Raw genomic sequence first — 21997 nt, 5'->3', positions numbered from 1 at the left:
CCAAATAGCAATTTGCTGTCTTAACATTACCATTATAAAAACCAGAGATAACAGCAATTTTCCACTCTTTCTTTAATGCATTTCTTTACACTCTTTTTTATTATACACATTAGAGGAGTTGACAGAAAAGAAACAGCTCAATAAAAAGTACCAGAAACATCTAAAGAAACCACTTTTGAGAAAGAAATACTTCTGTGGTAAAATTTCATCCCAATCTCTCTCCTAATCATGACAAACTTTTCAACTGTGAAGTACTTTTTCTTTTATAGAAGATGATAGCACTTAGTTTCCTTATGTAAATATCAAAGATAAGGGTGAAAGTCATATACTGATTAAAGTGAAAGAAATAAGGGATAAGTAACCATTTCTTCAAACATCTTTCTCTTAAGGATTTTAGCTCCTTTCTACAATGAAAAATATAATAATAGAACAATAAAAGGGATTGTAACAGGGGACAGTAAAGTCAGTACCATTTTGATGTAAATATACAGATAATTCAGATAATTTTAGAAGCAATTCTTACATAAACTGGCATGGGTAAAAATAAGAAAAGGCTATTTTAAATGATACAAAGGCAATGACATTTATGTTGGTCAACTACAACTCACTCTTCCTTATCTGACAGTTGTCATCACTTGCACAAATTAGATATGTAAGAAATGATGTTGTGTTGCTATCAAAGCAGTTATACACTTTCGAAAAGCAAAAAGGTACTTTGTAATAAGACTTTTGTTGTTGTTGTTGTTTTACTTTTTTTTTCTGAATTGACTATAAGAATGCATAATCACATTAGGAGAATAACTAACAAAACTAATGGAAATCCAGGACTTTTGTTTGTAAAGTGATTTTAGAACTGATACTTACATGTAAAAAGACAAGTGTAGCTCCTGCTGAGTATGTTTTAGTTCCAAAACAATTAACTCTGTCAAATAATTAATATTTGTGGACAACACCAAGTCAAGTGCATGTAACATCACATGTCTTGTAATTAGTTGGGATGATAAGATAATACAGACTGAAAATAATCAATTTGAGCTGCCAACACTGATCACTTAAGCCAAGTGAAAAAACACAGGCAACAGTCTTCCATAGATTTCATGCACACTCATAATTAACTTTGCCTGCTTCTTTGGTCTTTTTATATTTTAGCTCTGAGTAGCCAAGTTTCATTGGTGTGAGTGTTTTTGAGTGTTTATTTGCAAGCCTCCTGGGCAAATTTGGTGGAAGAAACACACTAATAATCAATTGGAAGCAAATTGTAACACTAAACATACTAGATAAACTAAATCTAGGTAAACTAGATAAAATTAAGGAATATTTAAAATATTTAATGTTGAAACGCAAGTGCTAAAAATAGCTGTTCACAACTGATCTATATTTACAGGAAAAAAAATCCTAACTCATTTCAAGCTGTTGAATATCAAAACTTAATGTGCATCTGTTCGGATTTGCTTCAAGGGGATAATATAAAAGCAGTAGCAAAACACATCTTGTTTCAACTGATACCTGTTTCTGACCCAATTAAATCAATGAAAGTTATACTGTGGTTTAAAGCAGAGTTACTTTAATAATGAATCCTTCTAATAATATAATCCATTAGACCAGACATTAGGTATTATGACAGCATGAGCTGCAGAAAAATCTTTAAGGGATTGAAAATTTGAGAGATAAATTATTCATTCTAAATTATTTGCTCTAACCAGATTTTATTTCACTCCTATCAGATACTTTGCAGCTCTACAGCATGATGCTGGAGATCAAATATAATCAATAATGTAAATTATTTAAATGTAAAATTCATAGGGAGATTTCTTTGCACTCACTTTTTTTCTATCTTCTCTGAAACTGGAGACCTAAAATGAATTCTATTTATGTTAAACATTTTGGATTTTTATGGTTGTGACTGAAGTTTCTAAGAATTTTCTTTCCAGGTTTGCATTTTTTGCCTTGAAAATAAATAATAACCCACTTTGCAATTTGAAAATTTAGTGGCAATATTTTCCTTGTTTATGGTTCTTCCGGTATGTACATTAAGTGTGAAAACAAAGAAAAAAACCACAATGTCCTGCATGCTCAGTGTTACTAGAATAATTCTTTTATAGTCTTTAAAAATGCTATGCAGCTGAAAGACCCAGGATTCTTTTTTTATGAAGCACATTAAAAGAGAAAAAATCAGATATAAAAGCTGTGTGAAAACCTACATACCAGTGTTCCTCCTTCAGGTTCATGGAGGAAGAAAATCTGCAGGAAGGACTGGGTGGCATGGAAAAAATAAAGTGGACTCGAGTAAGAAATAGTGTGGATGAACTGAAACATGGGGAGAAGCAGAGAATATATGAGAGGTGTTTTAGAGGTATGGTGACGACATTTATAATACAAGAATTCAGTACAAGAAAAGAGAGTGATGCTTTAAACTTATATCTGAATAGAAATTGATTTATTTTCTGAGCTATCTCTTTGCCAAATATTAACCAAGCCCAGGAACAGGCAGCCAGCACTAAATTATAGAGCATTTAAATGTACACAGGTTTGGATCCCAGAGGCCAAGTTACCTACTGAAATAAAATAATTAGACGCTGTCCTGGAAAATCACAATTTGCTCAAATATTTTACTAGGAAAGCTAAACCAACAGCAGGGTTTGTATGGTTTGCATGAAAAAGTCTGCCTTAATCTGTCTGATTGATGTTTAGTTAATCTTTTTAGGGGAACATCTTTGGCATATTCTTATTCTAGGTGTTTGTTTAAACAAGTCTCTAAAAGAGCATAAAATAAAAAAAAAATAATTAACTGAGGAGGGACAATGATCATTGTGTTTGGGAATCAGATGTCTGCTAGAGTAAAATCATAGCTCCACTAAGAATTCCTAGTATACCAAACTAAATTAAAATCTTACTTGCATCTATTTGCTGCAGCAGAAAGTTATTGCTGAGACTACAGAAATGTAGAAATATTGGAAAAGAAAGCTTCTCAACCAATTTTTATGTGGCTTCTCATAAAAAGTTAAAGAGGGAGCAGGTAAGTTTTTTTGTGTGTATGTACAATTTATTTTAGAAAGAGAACTTCATTTCAGGGAGTCTTAATGATAAACAGTACTGGAACACATTGCTTTTCACACATTTCTTAAGCTATCTAGCAGAAATTTTATATGCTATGGGGCACAGTGTAGGAACTGCAGGATTTGTGATCTCTCAGTAGCAATGAAAACATTAGTATGTTAGCTTTCATTTAATTTCCATGTCTTAGCATGCAACTGAAAAACAAGCAGACAAGTATTAAAATGATTACTTTTTAAAATTAAAAGTACCTACCAAGGCTTTGGCATGAATATTTAATTAAAAAGTGAATGTCAAATGTTTTTGAAGGTAGTCTAAGAAGTGAGATACAGAGCTACGAGCCTGAAGCAGCCATGCTACAATGATTGCTAAAATAGCCAAGGCACAATCTCAGGAGACCAAGACTGCAAATTCTAATTTTCAGCAATAGAGAATCAAAGGAAACTTTTCACTGTCCCAGAGAAAATTCTAAATATTGAACTATCAGTTAAAACACTGAGAAAGGTACTGCAGTTGGATATTGTGTCCTTAACATTCACAACAGAGGAAAATTACTGAAATAGTCTGTAGGCAAGACTTGTTAATGTATACGTTGGGGCAGGCTTAAACATTCTATATATGTCAAGCCACTAAATCTTAAAAACACTTCTGCAGAACATTAGGCTGCTTCTAAGTTTCAGAAACCAAAGTGCAATTAAACTTCAGATGCCTTTATGTTCAGATGATAGAAGAAAAATTGTTTCACCAATAGCTTTGAATTTGTTTTTCTGAAATGCCCTGGAGAGTATATGGATCTAGTTTATAAGAACCTTGCATATGGTTGCATGAATAAAGACCTGAATCAGATCCAAATGCAAGATTTAAGACTGTAACAAAATCATATTCATATTTTCTATGAGTTTTTCTTCCTGCGTATTATATGTATAGATGATGGAAATTCTCATTATCCCACGTGGAAAATCCCATTTTCATATTTTGTATTTCAAAATCACATTTTCATATTCATTTCACACAATTCACTCCAAAGTTTATAAAAAAAAAATAGCAGATGTCTTGTTGCATATCCTCAGTGGTGAGAAATTTTTTGTTTCTTGACTACCTTTGTAATTTTAAACTTTAAACCTAATTTTTTAAGCTTTGGTATATGCGCATGAGATTTAGGGTGTGAAAAGACAGAAAAGACTTTGTAGATAGACTGAAAAAAACATTCAGCTGTTTTATAGTGAAGGGTAGCTCATCACCTCGCGTTCCTGACTCAGGGTGTGCTGTACAGGCCAAAGAATTAAAGCAAGGCTGGGCAAGACTGTGGCAGTCTACCAGATAATTTCTGCAGATATCCTTTTATTTTAAAGATGCAGGTGAAACCTGACCACTACAAAAATCTAGCCAGGCTGAATAAATGGGGTAAAAGAATGAAACGGGAAAGCCAAAAGCACAATATGTAAGTGACTTACTGCATAATGTTTGGAAAGTTACTGGCAGAGTCAGATGTCAGAATTACTTTGTTGTCAGTAATAGCTTGTCTTCCAGTAGGTCAGATGCACAGTGTGGTCATCTGGCATAAATTCCCAAGACATGATTGTGAGAGGGACAATGTGGAGTAAATACAACAGAAAATGTGATTCCAATTTGACTCTGATTATGAAATCCAAGTATTCCTAAATGCCTCTCACCATTATGAAAGATGAAGTAATTATTTTGATCAACTAATATGGGGGATAAAACATAAAAATACCCATACATAGAAAATACTTGGAAATATACAAAAAATATAGAGATAATACAGAAAAACCAGAATACCACTAATCCTCAAAACAAATTCTAGTGTTTTCAGTTAAACGGTATATTTTCTATTATTCTTACTAGTGCTGTAGCACTTGTCTGGTGTTTTGCATTTTTAAATTTCATTCATGCAACAACTCACTGAGCTGGAATATCGTCAGTATTATTGCCAGTTCCCAAAGAAAGAGGACAAGGTGGAGATATTAAGTGACTTGCACAAGGTCTCTTATCAAGTCTGTACCAGAGCTAGGATTACAATTTGGAAGCTCTTGACTTCTTGTTTGGCATTCAACAGCCTAGACCATGACATTCCTCAAATCCAATTTCAAACTCTTATAAAATAATAGAGGAAACACAAGGGAGCAAAATGTTAGTCAAAATAATGCTACCAAAAGTGTTGTCAGAGACTTTGATAGCACAAAATTCATCTGTCTATGACCTGATTATAGCATTTCCATGAGCTATAAATATCAGATTTTCCTTTAAAAATGCATGACATTTTTTTCCAAAATAATCTTCTTCCCTTAAGAATAATTTAAAAGATTTCTTCATATGAGCTTTGCTATGTTTAATTTCATGTGTCCCAAAAACAGCTTTTTACCTAACAGAGAAGAATTGAAATAAGAAGTGTGATGTTCTAACCATGACATTGGTACCCTTATTACAGACAGTTTTAAATAATAGCTTTAGATTCTAAATCATTTTAATAATTCATTAATTAAAATTTCAGATGTTGTACATTGGGACTGTAAACTCCCTTGAGGGCAGAGAAAATTGATGGAGTTTATTAGGAAGGTTAGAAATATTAGAAATAATAGTGGGAGACTGTCTTACTTGCCAAGGCTCATTTAATCCTCACAGTGATATGAAACTGAAGAGAAAGCACAAAAACAGAGGGAGGAGCAGTGCCAAATGACACCAAGCATTTCTACTGAGCATAAGATTAGCTGGAAATGTCATGAGATGGCAAATATAGCTAAGATTTTTTTTTTTAGGCGATCCATAGTACCACTAAGTCACCAAGTGAGGAGAAAGACAGCAGTCCTGCAGATTTTACTGTTACTGCACTTAAAACTGAAGACTGAAAACAAATTTAGACCATCATAGAAAGTCAGAAGTGCTTTAAAAATTATTAAAAATTCAGCACAAAAGAGTGATTAGAGAAGATTAAAATAGCTTGCTGTAAAAATGATAAATGATGACTTAAAAGAGAAGAGATAGCTGGATACAAATAGATCTGTTCAAAATATTGGAACTGAAGGAAGTGAAGTTTACCTTTTGCTTAAAAAAAACAAAGGACCCCAAACTTGTTCATTTCCTTCTCCAAGAACCTGTCTGACAGCGCATAAAAGCAATGCCTCCCAATACGAAAAGTTTCCATTCTTATTTCCTGGATAGACATATCCGGCACATAGATCACAAAGAACAGGTTAAAGAAATGTATCAAATTTAACCCATTATTTTAATCACTAGTAAAAATTAATAATTAATTTACTAATTAGTATCAAAAATGTCCAAATTATGTTCTCTCTCCTAGAGACATTTTGAAAGGTGAAGTATTATCTTCAAGACAATAACAATAACAAAGGTCCCATTCTGGAACCCGCTAAGTGACCTCAATGTCCAGATCTCGAGTATTCCCTTAAAGTGTGTATCTCTTTAAGAAATTACACAATTAGATAATGCATTATCTTTACTCCATTTCAGACTTCACTTCAAATTCTAAATAAGTCTTACGTTTTTTATTTCTTTTTCTCCTGATTTCTCTGTATTGTTTGCACAACTATACTGGTATGTGCTATCATGATTAAATTATGTCCTAACCACCAGAATTGCATGTTTACAACCTATAAATAAAGAAATCCTTGTATTTTATAGGGTTTAAATATGATGGAGGAAAGGGACTCATATCGGAGTGCTCATCAAATGTTTTACTAGAGAAATATATTTCCTTACAGGGTTATTTTCTTACCTTTAGAGGGTTATTTTCTACCTCCTGAGAACAAAGAGCATGTGAATAGGAAGGAAAATCCCTACTTTTCTGTACTCACAGGTTCTATTTCCTCACGCTTATTTTGGGTGGGAGAAGGTTCCAGCTCCATGAGCTAGTGCAGGGGAATTAGAAGTTGCAACTCTATCCACCTCTACAGACCTTAGACCTTTTCCTTTTTCCTCCCACTCCTAGGGGTAAGTTCACATCTTCCCCCTACTGTTCCAAAATCTTAAATAACTAATTTAAAATAATATATCCTTAGAAGTGGTTATTTTTGTTGGTATGCTATTATTAATCTCTAGCTATTTTAATTTTTTAAACATGTAGATACATTTTATTCACCTTCCACTAAGAGAGTATTTGTCTCTTTGAGAAGAGTGACAGCAGAAGATGAAGTGAGATCTGCTATATAATTTTTTCTTTCAGTCCTTCATTTTCTACAAGATGAGGCATATTGATGCATATTGTCATTTATGTGGCTCCAGAAATGCCAGCTTGAAGGTAGCACTGTCCATGCTACAGATATGATGTGTCAACCCCTTTTTAAAGGTAATGGAAAGGAAGCAAAAAGCTAAACCATATCTAAATAAATGAATAAATAGGAAGAATATCTTGAAGAGCGAGAGAGAGAGAGGAAGCATATTCTTTGACTTTAATGATGACTGAAAAAGCCAGGAATATTTTGATATGAATTCAACTTAGTACTATATAAATAACTTTTTTATTTGTATGACCTAGTTATAGTAATTCATTAAAAATTAATTTAAAAAATAAAGAAAGAATTTCTCCAAGACAAAATACATTCTATCTGAGCTTTCTGTTCTCTCTCTTCCCTACTTTCATTTCTCCCTGCCATCATGAAATATCCAATAGTCATGCTTCCAAAAGATATGAAAAATTTTATAGGGGTTTTGTCAAGTACTGATTTTTCTGAGATAAAACACTTTTAATGACTTCTTATTAAAAAAATATTATGAATGTTGAATTTTCTCCATAAAATATTAGTATAATGTAAGATAAATCTATGTTGTAGGACATTTCACACACAGAGGGACATTTCAAATGCTTAAATATCTTATATTTTTCTGAAACACAATAAAATTATTTATGTTATCACTGTTGCTAAAAGGTAATTGAAAAGTAGAGAAAATATATTATGGTTTAATCTTTTTTTTTCTTGATAAATATTGTTATAATTATTGATTCTTTATGCTCAAAAACAGCACAAAAGCACAAAAAAGCTTATCTATTAGAAGCAACGACTGAACCTTGATATTGTCAAAAGTTCAGCTTTTAACTGAGGCTGGATAGCAGAAAAGTAGAGATTGCTTGGAAATGCTGAAAAGAGCAAAATCCCACACGTTTTGGGCCAGAGAATGATGACGTTATAGTTCTGCATTTTGTCTGTCCAAGGACCAATACTATAATGTTTGATTTTTTGCCAGAATGACCATGTTCATCCTAACCCCCAAATATCCTAGCAATTAATTTCTCACAGTCTGTACTTACTGCTGTGGATTTCATTGTGGAAACAAACATGACTGTTTAACCATGTGTCTGTTAAGGGTTTTATCTTTTTTAGAAAGACTTGCAATAATCAAATGTGCACTGTGAATCTCAGTGTGCAAGCAGGAGAGAAAGCACATATAATCAATATAAATATTTACTAGCCTTCTAAAGAGATTTATCTGATTTTTTTAATTCTAATGAAATTATTACAGGCTAACCTTGTTGGTTAATTCAACATAGGAAAAAGCATAAGGACAACTCCAGAGACCCTATTTCAGTATTTGGTAGAAATTTTACCTAGAGGTTACGAATTCCTCTCAGTATTTTATAATAAGAAATACTTGCACAATTGGGAAAGTGTTGAAGTGAATTGTTTTCAAAATCCTTTTAACTTAGACCCTCAAACTTTTATATATCCTAAATTTTTCTTGCAGTTTGACCAAACTGTTGCCTGTTCAAAGACAAATTTTGCATTTTACTGTGTGAAGAATCATTGTGAAAGCACAAAAAGCAGCACAGGGAGCAGAAGTCCAACAGGAATTTTATGGTCGTGCCTTGACCCTGCTCCCTAAAAGAAAAGTTTGAGAGTTACTGGAATGTGGAATTTGACAAGTTACTCCCTTTTTCTTTGCTTCAAGTTCTGTGTTTTTCCTGCACTGGACCATGGCACAACTGTAAAGGGATTGTTGCGTTCACTGCTGTGGTGATAGGCACTGCACCAGAGGAGAAACATCTGTGAAATGGAGCTGTGGGTTCACATCATATGGAAAGAAGATGAATTTCAGGGCTAAAAAGCAATTGTCATGCTGGTGCTTAGCCAAACTTTGTCAGAAAATGCTGGAAAAGTGAAAGAAGCCAAGACTTAAATTCTACTCCCCTCTTTTGCACTTCAAATTGACTGGTTTATACTTGTCACTTTTATGTCCTGGATGATAGGAATCACATTTTAGTAATTTGCATTTTCATTCTGTTTGACATATTAGACATGTTAATGTTTAAGAAAGAATTTTAGAGATCTATGTAATTAAACAAGTGGTCTAATTTATAACTTTTTTTGGGTTTTTTTAAGTATACCAAGACAAATTCTTGGTACGATAATTAAATCAAACTAGTTACTTCTTAGGAGAATAATTAAATCAGCTACTGCATAGAATAATGCTGTATATAATGAAATGCATTGAATAAATAAATATGATGAAGTGCACTGACAGCTAAATGTTATTTGTAAAGCATTTTTTAAAATAAATGCTTGGCATATAGGAGGTATTTAATACCAGAAAGGATCACTTCAATAGTAGGAAATTAGCAAGACACCTTATTAAAGTCTGCAAGGAAATGAGAATATTTCAGATATGTTTCTCACACTATTTCATTTTTTTCTGCATTTGTGAGGTACAATGTTTGTGATTTTACTCATAGCTCAGAGAATATGAGTATAATTCAGTATCTACAGATGTATATTGGAAGTGAAGTGCAGAAGTTGCCATAAATTCTTTCACATTTTAATGAAGAACCCATGGATCTTTGATTTTTATGAAAGATTCACAGTAGTATTGTGACCAGCAAGGCAATCAAATCTCAGTCATTCATGTTAGTATTATTCTCACCCTTTGAATCTCTGCAGAACGTTTTCCTGACTGCTCATTTGAATATGAGAGAACCCACCAGACAACTGCTTTTCTTTGTGTTATAAAAATATTGTAAATTTGCATTGCAAAGAACAACTGCAAGAGAGTTGTATTCAATGTCCTATTCAAAGTCAATTTAAATTAGTACATAGAAAAACTGGGCAAAAATAAATTGAGGATTTTTATGAAATAAGAATAGTTCACCAAATCCCATGTTAAATGGTTAAACAATAGAGGAAATACAGAGTGTAGTACACTGATGTTTAGAAAACAGTTTTGGTGGTAATAAATAAAGAGTTTTGTGGCATATAATTTTCATGCAAAACTTGACTTCTGGCAGAATTTCTGTAGCCTTTTTCCCCTTTGATTTTTTTTTTTTTTTTAAATGGTCTGTTGGTCATGCTTAAACATTCCAGTTGAGGAACATCATTGTGTTAGGAGTTATGTAAAAACACGTTGAGACATAGCCCTCAGTCAAAAAAATTGACAGTCTGAAGATTAAAAAGGGAAAAACAGAGGCACTAAATTCATCTTATTGGGAGTTATACAGCAGTTTAGTGGAAGAGACTGGTCTAGCAGTCCAGTGATCTGGACTTTCTAGATCTTTCTGATCTTTCTAGACCAGTGATCATACTTGTGATAAACTGCCTCTATGAGTTTAGTAAAATAAGTTCAGCTACACACTTGATAAATGTATATAATATCATCAAGATGCAAATAATTGTATAAGAACAGATACATATTTTTTTCCCCTGGATCTCTGCAAGGATAAACGCAGTACCCTCCATGATAAGTTTTCTCAATAGAGTGGTATTTGAAGTACTGCGCAATTCAGCACCACAGGGGATATCTGTATTTCTGGGTGCATCAGCACTAATTTGTTACTCTTGTACCTTTTTACTCTTATACCTAGTTACTCTTATACTTTTTTACTCTTTTACCTTGTAACTCCTCTACCTTGATAGCTCCTTCGTTCGGTTCCTAAGGGCTCTGTAAGCTAACATGATTCTATTATTGCCATTTCGGTCCTGTGTAATACACGTGTATCTAAGACAGAGTTAAACTTCCTGGGTCTCAGAAAACATCGGCAGTCTACTTTATGCCAATATGGATCTTAGTGTGCATTATATTTTTACATTTTGTAAATGGTTTGCCTTCATAGTATTACGGTACCAAGCATACTACTTTGAATGTTCACAATATTCAGGTTAGCTATATACAGACATGACTTCAAACATGCACAGTCTGCCCAACAATCAAGAAATATACAGTCTTGAATTTGTCTTATGATAAAGGTCATAGGCTTGCATTCAAGGTAGTTTTCATGGTTTTCCATGATGAAATCTGTGCATGTATACAGTATGTTATGTTTCCACAATGTATTTAAAAATCAATAAACTTAAAGGAAAACATCCTTTTCCTTATTTTCTTCAGTGTTTTCTCTAAATGCTGTAACATAAAGTAAGTTGCCATGCTGAGTTGTTAATCGAGTGAAAGCTATTTGACTGGCAGCTCTACAGCATATATTCATTTAATAAAGTGAAGGTATTCACTTCTTTGCTGAGACTCAGGACTGTCCACACATCTCCATTGTGTGTTGTCTGGAAGGTGGGGTTTGGATCTTCTGGGATGGAGGCAGAAAAAGTGCTGATGGCTGTGGCAGTGTCTGTTTTGTTCACCAGATATTCTGTGGAGTTCAGTGACAAAGGTTTCTTTTTCCAGCTTCATGCATGGTAGCTACTGATTTAAAATATGAAACTTCAGATTTAGATATTCAGAATAGAGGTTATTATACCTTTTCATTCTGAGGAATGAACTGAGTTTTAACTGTGAAAAGTATTTAACTGGATTCTCTTCTTGCCTGAGTTGTTACTCTGATCTAGTCAAAAGTATGAACAGGTTAAAAAATAGTAACATAGTTCTTGGCTGTAAGACATGACCTTTATTTGACTGCTGCCTAAACGACTTTCTACTTACAAAATAAGTTTTCTCTTCTTAAAGTTATGCATATTTTTGACATTTCTGTGGTCTACTAAAGCTAAAGAAAACCCAGTGTAGTGTTGGGACAATTTCTTTCATTTCATTTCCATGTAAGTAAAATGATGTAAATAAAGGGTCCTGCAGGCATGTGGAGTTTTCATACAAATTATGAAAATCACAGGCATTTCTGAGTGGTGAGGGTAGATGAACACATGAAGTGTTGGTTTCTTTTTCTTCTATTACCAAATCTTTCCCAGAAATAATGTAGTTATTCCCATCAGGGATTTACCAGGATGTATTTCGACTTGTGACCTCAAATAAAAGAGCAAAGAAACAAGAAAAGCTGTATTCCTAAAGTGGTTTCTTTTCCTACTTTTTAATTCTGAGAACATAAGCCACTGTCTTTTCTCACTTCTCTTTTTGTACTGAATTTACAGGGAAAATTGTTCTGATAGAAACATATTGATTGCAGTGAGGAATTGTATGTTACCTGCCTTGCACACCTCACAGGGATATTTAACTGGTGAGAAATGTGCTCTAACTGACACCAAACAAAAGCAGAGTTGTTATTCATTTTAAGAGTTTGCTCTCTACATGGCCTTGAAAGTTCATTTCTTTGACAGTAGATAATGATTTATTCTCTTGCTTTGCAGTTTCTAGATGGCTAAGTACTTAAAAAGTCAATATTGAATTTCTAAGCAGAAATCCACATATGATTACAGTAAAGCTCCTCTATCACAGCATTATATTAAGTGCTGTATTGGTATATTTCACATCTACAAAAATAAGAAGTTTAAATTTTACTTTTGAGCAGTATTTTAAAATGTGCTATCTTGTTTTTATTGATAGTGTATTTTAGATAGTTTGATTCTTCTGAGTCGAGATTCACCCAAAATAAAAAATTAAAAGCAAATTATTGCTGGAAAAATCATGCAAAGTCAGGGTAACTGTATGCCTAGAAACATAATTCTCTTTGTTCTTTATTTAAGGTTTAAAGCCAAGTGATCCAACCATGACTGGCAAAACACAGACCAGCAATGTCACCAATAAGAACGACCCAAAGTCCATCAACTCCAGAGTCTTCATTGGTAATCTGAACACAGCTATTGTCAAAAAAGGTGACATTGAAGCAATCTTTGCAAAGTATGGGAAAATAGTGGGCTGCTCAGTGCACAAAGGCTATGCCTTCGTACAGTACATGAGCGAGAGGCACGCAAGGGCCGCGGTGGCAGGAGAGAACGCCAGGATCATTGCAGGGCAGCCACTAGGTAAGGATTTCTTAATACCTTTAAAATACTGCTTTCTCTTCCCTCTCTAATGGAAATATCATCTGCTACTGGTGCCTGCAGTGAGTTTATTTTGCTAATGCTCCATCTTAGCATACTCCAGGAGTTGGAACTGACAAAATTTTTGGTGGTTGGTGTGTTACCTAGGTATTACAAAATATTTAGCTCTATAAACTGCTTATTTATTAAACAGATCACTTCTGACAACTCTATATTTCTCTTTGTAATTCCACTGTAGCAAACATGATTACTCTTGTGAGGAAAAAATAACTTTTTTTTCTTAGACTCTAGTTAGTAAATTTAGTGTAATATAACCGGGCTCATCTAATAGATGCGGTTAGGTTTCATGTAATGAATCTAAAATTATACCCAGCCCAGTTATGTGTCAGATGCTCTGCAGAAGCAAAATAATAGTTTTTTATTTGTCCTTGAAATTGTACCAAATCAAACTGTAACAGTGTTATTTGAGAAGTCTGTTATTAAAAACTAAGGTTGCAGTTTTCCCACATAATACTGTAAACATTGTTCATATGAGTTCCAAGTAAACAGAAGAAAATAAAGTCATATTTTTGTCTTCTAGAGCTTTGTCATGTATGCCCAAGTAAATCTAGTTGTTACATAATGCAACTTTTACCTCTGAAAGCTATTTTTAATTACATATGTAGGCTGCCAATGGTAATCTCTGGAGTCCATTACTAGCCTCATCTGTCATATATATACAGTAGTAATGTGCAGTACAGCAAGATGTTTGGTAGGATTCAGAAGTCTTTCACTAGACCTCTGAATTGTATTGCTCATATCCAACCCCAAGTGTGTAATGGCTATGTTAGGAAAAGGTGAAGTGTAACCAGTATTTTGGCTGTAACAAGCCAAAAAGAATGGATATGGCTTGTTCATTTTCAGTGTTGTGGGCCTTGGAAATCTATTTTTCTGATTGTTTGTCGAAACGGAAGCATTTTTGTTAGATGGGTTGATCTTTCATCGCCGTTGTTGAACAGTAATTTTAAGTTTTATGACTCCTACCTTTTGGGTTCAAGAGAAAAAAGATTAAATAATTTCAATTGTATTCAAGGGGAGATTGCTTTCAAACTTCATTAGAAAAAGTCATATAGATGAGTGAAATGAAAGAACTCAAGTGATAAAAGCGAGGCAGCAAAGTCAGTCTGTGGGATGGCATTATTAGAAGACATTTCCTGGAGCGGTGTTCTCCAAGCAATAGGCCATGTAATGCCATCAGTGCATTATTTACAGCTTCTTGCACACTGGTCTGACCAGATTTTTTAAACTGTGTTTTCCTAAGGCAATAGATTTGTTACTACTATGATTACAGCTGCTAGACTCTTTAAGTATTTCTTGTGGCATCTATAATATGCCAAGCATTTTGTGCAAGGAAATGCCCTTGCTCTACTCCGTGTACTTTTGTGCTTTCTGTAGCAGGAAACTTGAACTGTTTGAATCTTTTAATAATAACAGAAATGGTTTATTCAATATTAAGTTTCAACTGTTTAATCTTAAAATACTTTGAGTTTTATGCACTCTCCTGATGGCATATTCATGCCTTAGCTCCTAATATATCAAGGAATATAAAGAATAAGCAAGGTGAAATTTTCTTTTAGCTGTTCCTAATTTGCTCTTTTTTATATGTGAGATCTAGTTGTTATCAGTATGGTTTGACAAAAAGAATGAATTTGTAAAGGTGATACTTCTCATTAAAGAAATTGTTTCTATTAATTCTTTTAGTTGGCAGTAGACATTAACAGTCACCACACATCAATGAGTTTATGACTGAGAAAATTTACTTGGGATTATGACCCAGAACATCCTATGCAGAAGTAGCACATTATTGCAAAACTTCTTGATGAAAATTACTTTTTTCTCTGTTCTGAGAAATAAATAGAACGAACAAATTTATATCAATGGTCAAGTTGTGGAAAGGGACGAGAAAATCCTGTTACAATTGTACAAATAAACTTAATTAACATAGCTTAATTTTCTTTAAAATTGTATTAGAATATATTAGCAATGTGAGGGCTGGATGATAGGGAGTTATGGAAAGCTATTTGAACAAAGGAATATTTGAAAAAGATTATCCCAGAGTATATGCCTTATACTACTCTACACTCTAGTACTCAGTACCTCACAAAAGAAAGCATAATTTCATTTTGATTTCATTATTAATGTCTAGTATCACTTTCATGGTATAGTGAACTGAACCATTCACATTAGTTCCTGACTTTGATGGACTAATGCCATTCAAAATTATTCAGCTTTTTCCATGAGTCAGAAACCATTCACATGTATGTATCTGAAATTGAAAACTGAACCTGTAAATTCTTAAAGCTTTTTAGAGTGGCACACAATTCACTGGGTATCCTGTCTAAAAGATTCCTCTGAGGTGGAGTCACAAAATATCAGGCTCAGTAGGTATATAACCAAGCATTTTAGCAAATTCCTCAAATTAGATATACAAATCTAAAACATTGGTATTGCCCTCAGTCTTGCCAGCTTCCTCTGGGTCATTATTATTATTATCATCCATCAACTCTGAAGCTTCTACTGATGTGTTTAGTGGTCATTGATAAGTAATGGTGGTGCCACGGATACTGCAACTTGACAGAAGAGGATTTAATGAGCTGTGTGATTATTTCCAGGCTTTCTGTTTCATAAAGTGCAGCACACTAAAAAGCTGTGTGTAAAGATCATAAAGGAACACAAAAAAAACATGCTTGGGAAATTTATTGGTATTATTGTGAAGTTCAGTGTAGTTTCTTGAAGTAATATTATGTCTTCATGGGAATAGTATGTTTTCCTGCCCATAGGACAGAGACAGGTGAGTATAGGGAACAGGAGTCCGCTTCACAATGATTATTTTGTAAATTGCTCCAGGCTGGAGAGGAGAAAATATTGAAGTTGTTTTAGGACAAAACTGCAAGTTATGTTCTTAGTTGTGGGAACACACCCACAATATCAACTCTTCTCACAAGTTTTTCATCCATTTCAGCACACCTGTGAGTTATGAAATATTTGTGCATATCCACTTCCTTTCCAAATAGGACAAAGAAACAGGGTGAATCGGAATTAATCTGAGGAAAAAGTGAGTCTGTCTGCGAACTTTACCAAGGGTAATTTCATCCTTCTCTAGCGAAAGAAGGATTAGACACCTTCTTGCCCAAAAATGAATGGTGGAAGTCCCTCATTGCAGCTGTGAGCTGAGAAAATGAGCTGTAACCTTTCTCATAGTGAGGAACCAAAGCCTGAACATAGGATTCGAGGTGCAGCCTCACCAATGACAAATGCAACATGATGATCACTGCCCTGGTCCTGCTGGCCCGGATGCCATTGGCCTTCTTTGGCCACCTGGGCACACTCCAGGTCATGCTAAGCAGCTGTTAACCAACACCAACAGATTCCTTTCCTCCTGGTAGATTTCCAGCCATTCTTTCTCCACTCTGTAACTCTGTATGGGCTTCTTGTGACCCAAGTGCAGGACCCAACATGTGACCTTATTGAACCTCACCAATGGCCTTAACCTATTGATCCAATCTGTCCAGACCCCTCTGTAGTGCCTCCCACCTAACTTGGTGTTGCCTGCAAACTTGTTCAGAGTGCACTCCACCCCCTCACCCAATAATAAAGAAATAATAAAGAAAGATTTTAAAATAAAGCTTCTGTCGAAAAGTCTGGTGTAGCTATCGTAGCAACTTCTAAATAATAACGTCCCTTGGATTATTCTTGGTTTATAGTTCATAGCCTTTTACTTTATAATACTTTAATTATTATACCTATTTTTTGTCTGTTTTCATGCATATTTTCATACCAGGATAATACCTTTGCCTTGAGAATTTTTCTTCATTTGTGCCTGAGTGTAATCCAGGTCATCTCACAGGTATCTTACCAAAACAAGTTAAATGGTATAAAGCTCATACTTTTGTTCTTTTTCATGAAAGACACATGGGATTTCATTCTTTTATCCTTAGGAATAGGAAAGATTACAATACTCAGACTACAAGAGATGCTGTAGTTCTCTAGTTAATGCCCTTTTTAATTAATAAATAAGTTCCTCTGTAGCTTGAATCCTGTTTTGTTGCTGCAAATATTATTCACCTGTTTCTGCCTTTGGGTCTAAATTAGATGCAGTCTCTGAGTACCAAGTGAGTGCACACTGACATGTAGTCTAAGGTAAGATGCTGACTGCAGATATTTATTTTGGGTGACATTCTCTTGCACATCCTTTAGAGAAGCAGAAGAGCCCTGAAGGGGCTTTCCAAATTATAGCTACCCAGTAGAAAATATCCAAGGAGAATAACAGGTAATAAAGGGAGACTTTAGAGAGACTTAACATGTACCTTTGCTGCAAATTGAACTGATGTGATAATACAACTGTTTTATCTTTTGTTTCCCTTGCCTCTACTCAAAACATATATTTTCTATTTTATGTGTGTAATGTCTAACAACACTGACTTACATGTGTATTTACAGAATGAGGACTCCCCAGACCGAATCACTTTTTCACCTCAATTTGAGCTACAGAAAACATTAATTGTGTCATGAAAGCTTCTGCCTTAAAAGGAATAAATGTTTTTTTTTTTATGTTTTAGTGAACTAAAACGTGAAAAAAGCACTTTGGCTTAAAAAAATGACAGATTTACCTAAATTTTCTGAATGACTAATCTTTATCTAAGGCAATGGTAGGCTAAGATAAGAAAGTCAAATCTTAATTGGTGTTTATTCTGTTTCCACTTTGTTATCAGTTTTCAGTCAGTAGCACGGAAGTATACCAATCTTTCATTTGTTAAAACATAACTCATGTTTAATTAGAGAAATCTTGGTACTCTTACCCACCTACCTCCCACTAATGTAATGGCAAGATTTATCAGGAAAGAAACGTTATCTTATTTTAAAGACTATTGTGGAGCAGCAAATGAAGAGATTTCTTATTTTGCTTCTGATAAATCTGTAAAGACTTAAGTTTTAATGTGGGACAAAACATTCCAGGCAAGGACAATGTCTACCTTAGAGAGACCCCTGAGACTGTACTGATATAATTTAAAAGTGGGAATGTTTTGATATTTTGATATATATTTTGATGAAATATTAAAAATAGAAAAATTATGTACACATAGTGATTAATCATATATTCAAATTGTATTTTAAGTCATATGGCATTAAGAGATTGTATATTGCATTTTCACACTAATGGACCAGAAAGGGTAATGCACTTCACAGAAAGTCCTTTGGTCCATTGTAACATCTGCAAGCTCACATTCTAATATATTGTACTTTTACACCATGGAGCATTACACCACGGAGTAAATAATTGGACAACTGTAACTCAGTAATACACAGGTAATTTTCTAACCAAGTGAGACTTAGAAAGCAAAATATTGAAGTTCTGATAAACCATGATAACTTTTTAGCATATGGTTTTCAACACTTGAATGTTGTCCTTCAAAGAATATTGTATTCTTCTGGTAAAATAATCCACTTTTAAATGAACACTGTTTAAGCAAAAGTAAAATCATGCTTGTGAAATGCTGTATAAGGAATTGGCATTATCATATAAGTTTGAGAATGAAGAAGTTTAATAAGCAAACTCTTCAATCCATAGAAAAAAATTATCCATAAACCTATAAAACTTGTGGGATGTTGTGAGTGTTGGTTTATGGGGGGGATGACTTTTGCATTTGCTGAACTCATATAATTATTTGTTGATTAGTTCAAAAAGTGATGCCAGTTTCTTTTTGTAAAATAGCTGTCAACATCCAGGCCAGCTTTTGAGGAAGTTTATTTGATCCAATATTTTTTATGGTGAACTAAATATAAAATAATGATGAAGCAAAAAGACCACATGTTTTTCTTCCAAAATCAAACAAACAGAAACAAAACCCAAAGGGATAGTGCATTCTTAGCCAAGATGAACATAATGCCTAATGTCACAGGAACCCAGAGTGAAACTAGGAGTATCAACCCAGGCTCGTGCTGTCTTTACTAAGTCTTTCCCACTAAATCCCATCTTAGTCAATGTCTTCATCATCAAGCCCTCAGGCACACACAGATTGTTACAGAACATCTGAAAATCATTAATTTTATTTCCACATAACTTAGTTCAGAGCGGCTAAATTTTACCCACTAGATCTGACTCTTTTATTCCATTACAACCTGTTTCTATATTTGGGAACCATTGTAATCCTGTTTCAGCCTACTCTGTGCAGGCACAGGGATCCTGTCCAAAGCTATCTCATAGTTCTCAGCCTTTTTGCTGCCTACTCATGCCCTTGTGGTCTTAGTAAAGCCTGTGCAACAGCACACAAGTGTCAAGTCTCTCTGTAGAGGACCTGGGATACAACAATCGCTGTTCACAGGATCTTCTAATAGTGGATAATTTTCATATGTCCCTTACTGTTACACATTTTGGTGCCTCCCAATACTTTATACCTTCTATTGTTGCAGTGAGATCCTGCAGCCATAACAGCAGATAAGACAGCTGTTTCATGCTCTTGAACACAAAAACGTGATTAAATCTTGTTGTCACTCCATAGTTCTGTTTTTTGTGCATTTCTGTAATCAATATTTCCTCATCCTATAGTCACATTGACACAAACCATTACTATTCCATGTACTATCCATGCATGTAAAGCAACTCACATAAAGCTAGGATGGAAGGGTGATTTTTAACAATCACCCCTCAGCAGTTCAGGGCAGGGCACCATTGCACAATTGATGTATGCTTGTTCCAGAAGAGCAGTCTGAATGCTTCATCATGAAAGAAAAATCCATATTTTAGTAGAATGACTCATTTCCTTGGATTGAGAATACCTGGCATAAGAATGAGTGAGTTTTATTCCCCATATTTCACAAAAGTTCCTATTTTTCTCTTAGTGGGACTTGGTCAATTCCAAGTGAAACTACAATTTAAATCTATTTTTCATGTTCAGAAAAGCACATGAAGTATCCAGAAAATAGTTTAGTTATGAGGTGAACTTATGAGGGTGAAGTTTTACTTATTGATTGCTTGGGGTCTCTTTCTGTGAAATTCTTTATATTGTCATAAAGTGAACGTTTGCAAAGTTTTTCCTGGAATAAGGTTTTGTACTTTGAGCAGCCTGATGTCAGCTCATGCAAATGTTAAGCATGCCCTCCATCATAATTCCAAAAATTATGACCTTATTGCTTGACATCAAAAGGTGTTATTGAAAGAAAACCTTTCCTTCAAGGCTTTAGAGAGATGCACATAAAGATACATTTAGTCTTCTGCATGGCCAGCTCATCTTTAAAATCATAGACAAGGTGTTATTATGGGATCTTTCTATGTCCTTCTCTGCTATTTGAAATGTCTGTATATAGCACAGGGTCCATCTGCATGAAATGTTACTTTTTTCACAATTTCATTCTTGGGTTTTTGTGGTGGTGTCTGGAGTCGTTTACCAGCTTGCTCACTCACCAGTCCACTTGGAAAGTTTGTATCTTTAGGTTTGGTGGGTCTGAACCTCAGGCTGAAGTGTGGCGAGAGTGTGGAAGAAGAAAGAGTGGCTCTCACGTGGGTTGAAGCTAGATGTTTATTGCTCCCACAGGGCCACGTCCAGAGAGTGCCTTCTGCGGTTCTCGTTTCAGCTTTTGTATGAGGGGTGTGGAAAGGGCAAGGGGGAACCATAACCAATACCAGGTAAAGAGGGAGTGACCAAGACAGAAAGACAATACACAGGACATCTGATGCATGATACAGGGTGGAGATACCAAAGGCTTTGCCTTCACTTCAGCCCCTCCCACACAGAATCTTTCAGGTTTCTGGACAGGGACACAGAATGATTGGCACACCCACTACCAGGGAAAAACCAAAGGAGTTAGTAGGGCAGGGGGTAATTTAGACTGCACCATTGTTAAAAGCACCGCAACAAGTTTCATAAACACTCTATATCTTCTTGCAAGATGGGTCAGATATATCATTAGTAATTTTGTCAGAGCTTTGCAAAACATTTAGATTATATTATCTCAAAGATCTCAATACCAAGCCTTTATTATGTGTATATCTTGATGAGAGTTTTGTTGTTTGTGGTTTTTTTAGCAAATCATATTCAGTAGGTCCTTTAGGATTTGAATTTAATGCTTTTTTATTTCTGTTGCAGGTCTGTAAGAAGTGACAAAAAAGTGTTTTCCTTTGTGGCAGACAGAATTCTGTACCTTTTCTTAAATAAACTTGCTTTGATTAGTGACTGCTGGGATCACTATAAATGTAAAGCTATTTCATAATGTTAAATTCTGAACTGTCATAATGTCATGCAGTGATAAAAATGTTGTTATGATAGGTACTCTTATAATATTTGTCCCTGTGTCTCATGTGGAATGTACTGTACAGAAACAAGAACTAAATCTAGGATGCTCTGCAATTTTTGGTTTAGTGTGCTGGGAGGTCTTGAAGTCTACAGCTTCCCTTTTTTGCTCAATCAAGCTTGATTTAATTTGATAGACTATTTTCCATGCATTTGGCTTCTTTCACTTCAAATAGAATCTTATCAAGAATGAGTCTGACATTTTCTTCTTGATCATTTGACAATACTCCACTATTTCACCTGCTCTGATGCTGTTACAGTTGCTAATGTCTTATCAACTGGGTTTGTTTTTGTGTTTTGTTTTTTTTTTTTTTTTTTGCATACCTGCCATATATACTTCTCATTCTTTTGTTAAAACATTTCATTGGTGACCTCATTCCAAAAGGTACATGGAGAAATTCACTTCTGCTGCAGGTTGTATGGAAAGGGCAGAGAATC

General features: G+C 34.5%; 1 protein-coding gene across 2 annotated transcripts in view; it reads left to right on the top strand.

Annotated features, from left to right (window-relative positions):
* RALYL (RALY RNA binding protein like) overlaps positions 1–21997 on the top strand; it is a 381818-nt gene that overhangs the window by 181858 nt on the left and 177963 nt on the right. For both annotated transcript variants that reach the window (XM_066179458.1, XM_066179450.1), the window contains exon 2: positions 12936–13214. In XM_066179458.1, coding sequence (XP_066035555.1) covers positions 12959–13214 — 256 coding nt within the window. In that variant the 5' untranslated portion in view covers positions 12936–12958. The remainder of the gene's footprint in view (positions 1–12935; positions 13215–21997) is intronic.

Source organism: Chamaea fasciata, unplaced genomic scaffold (assembly GCF_029207755.1).
Source record: "Chamaea fasciata isolate MVZ Bird 193981 ecotype frontalis unplaced genomic scaffold, bChaFas1.0.hap1 SCAF_1, whole genome shotgun sequence".
Lineage (NCBI taxonomy): Eukaryota > Metazoa > Chordata > Aves > Passeriformes > Sylviidae > Chamaea > Chamaea fasciata.
This window is presented reverse-complemented; position numbering and strand designations above follow the sequence as displayed.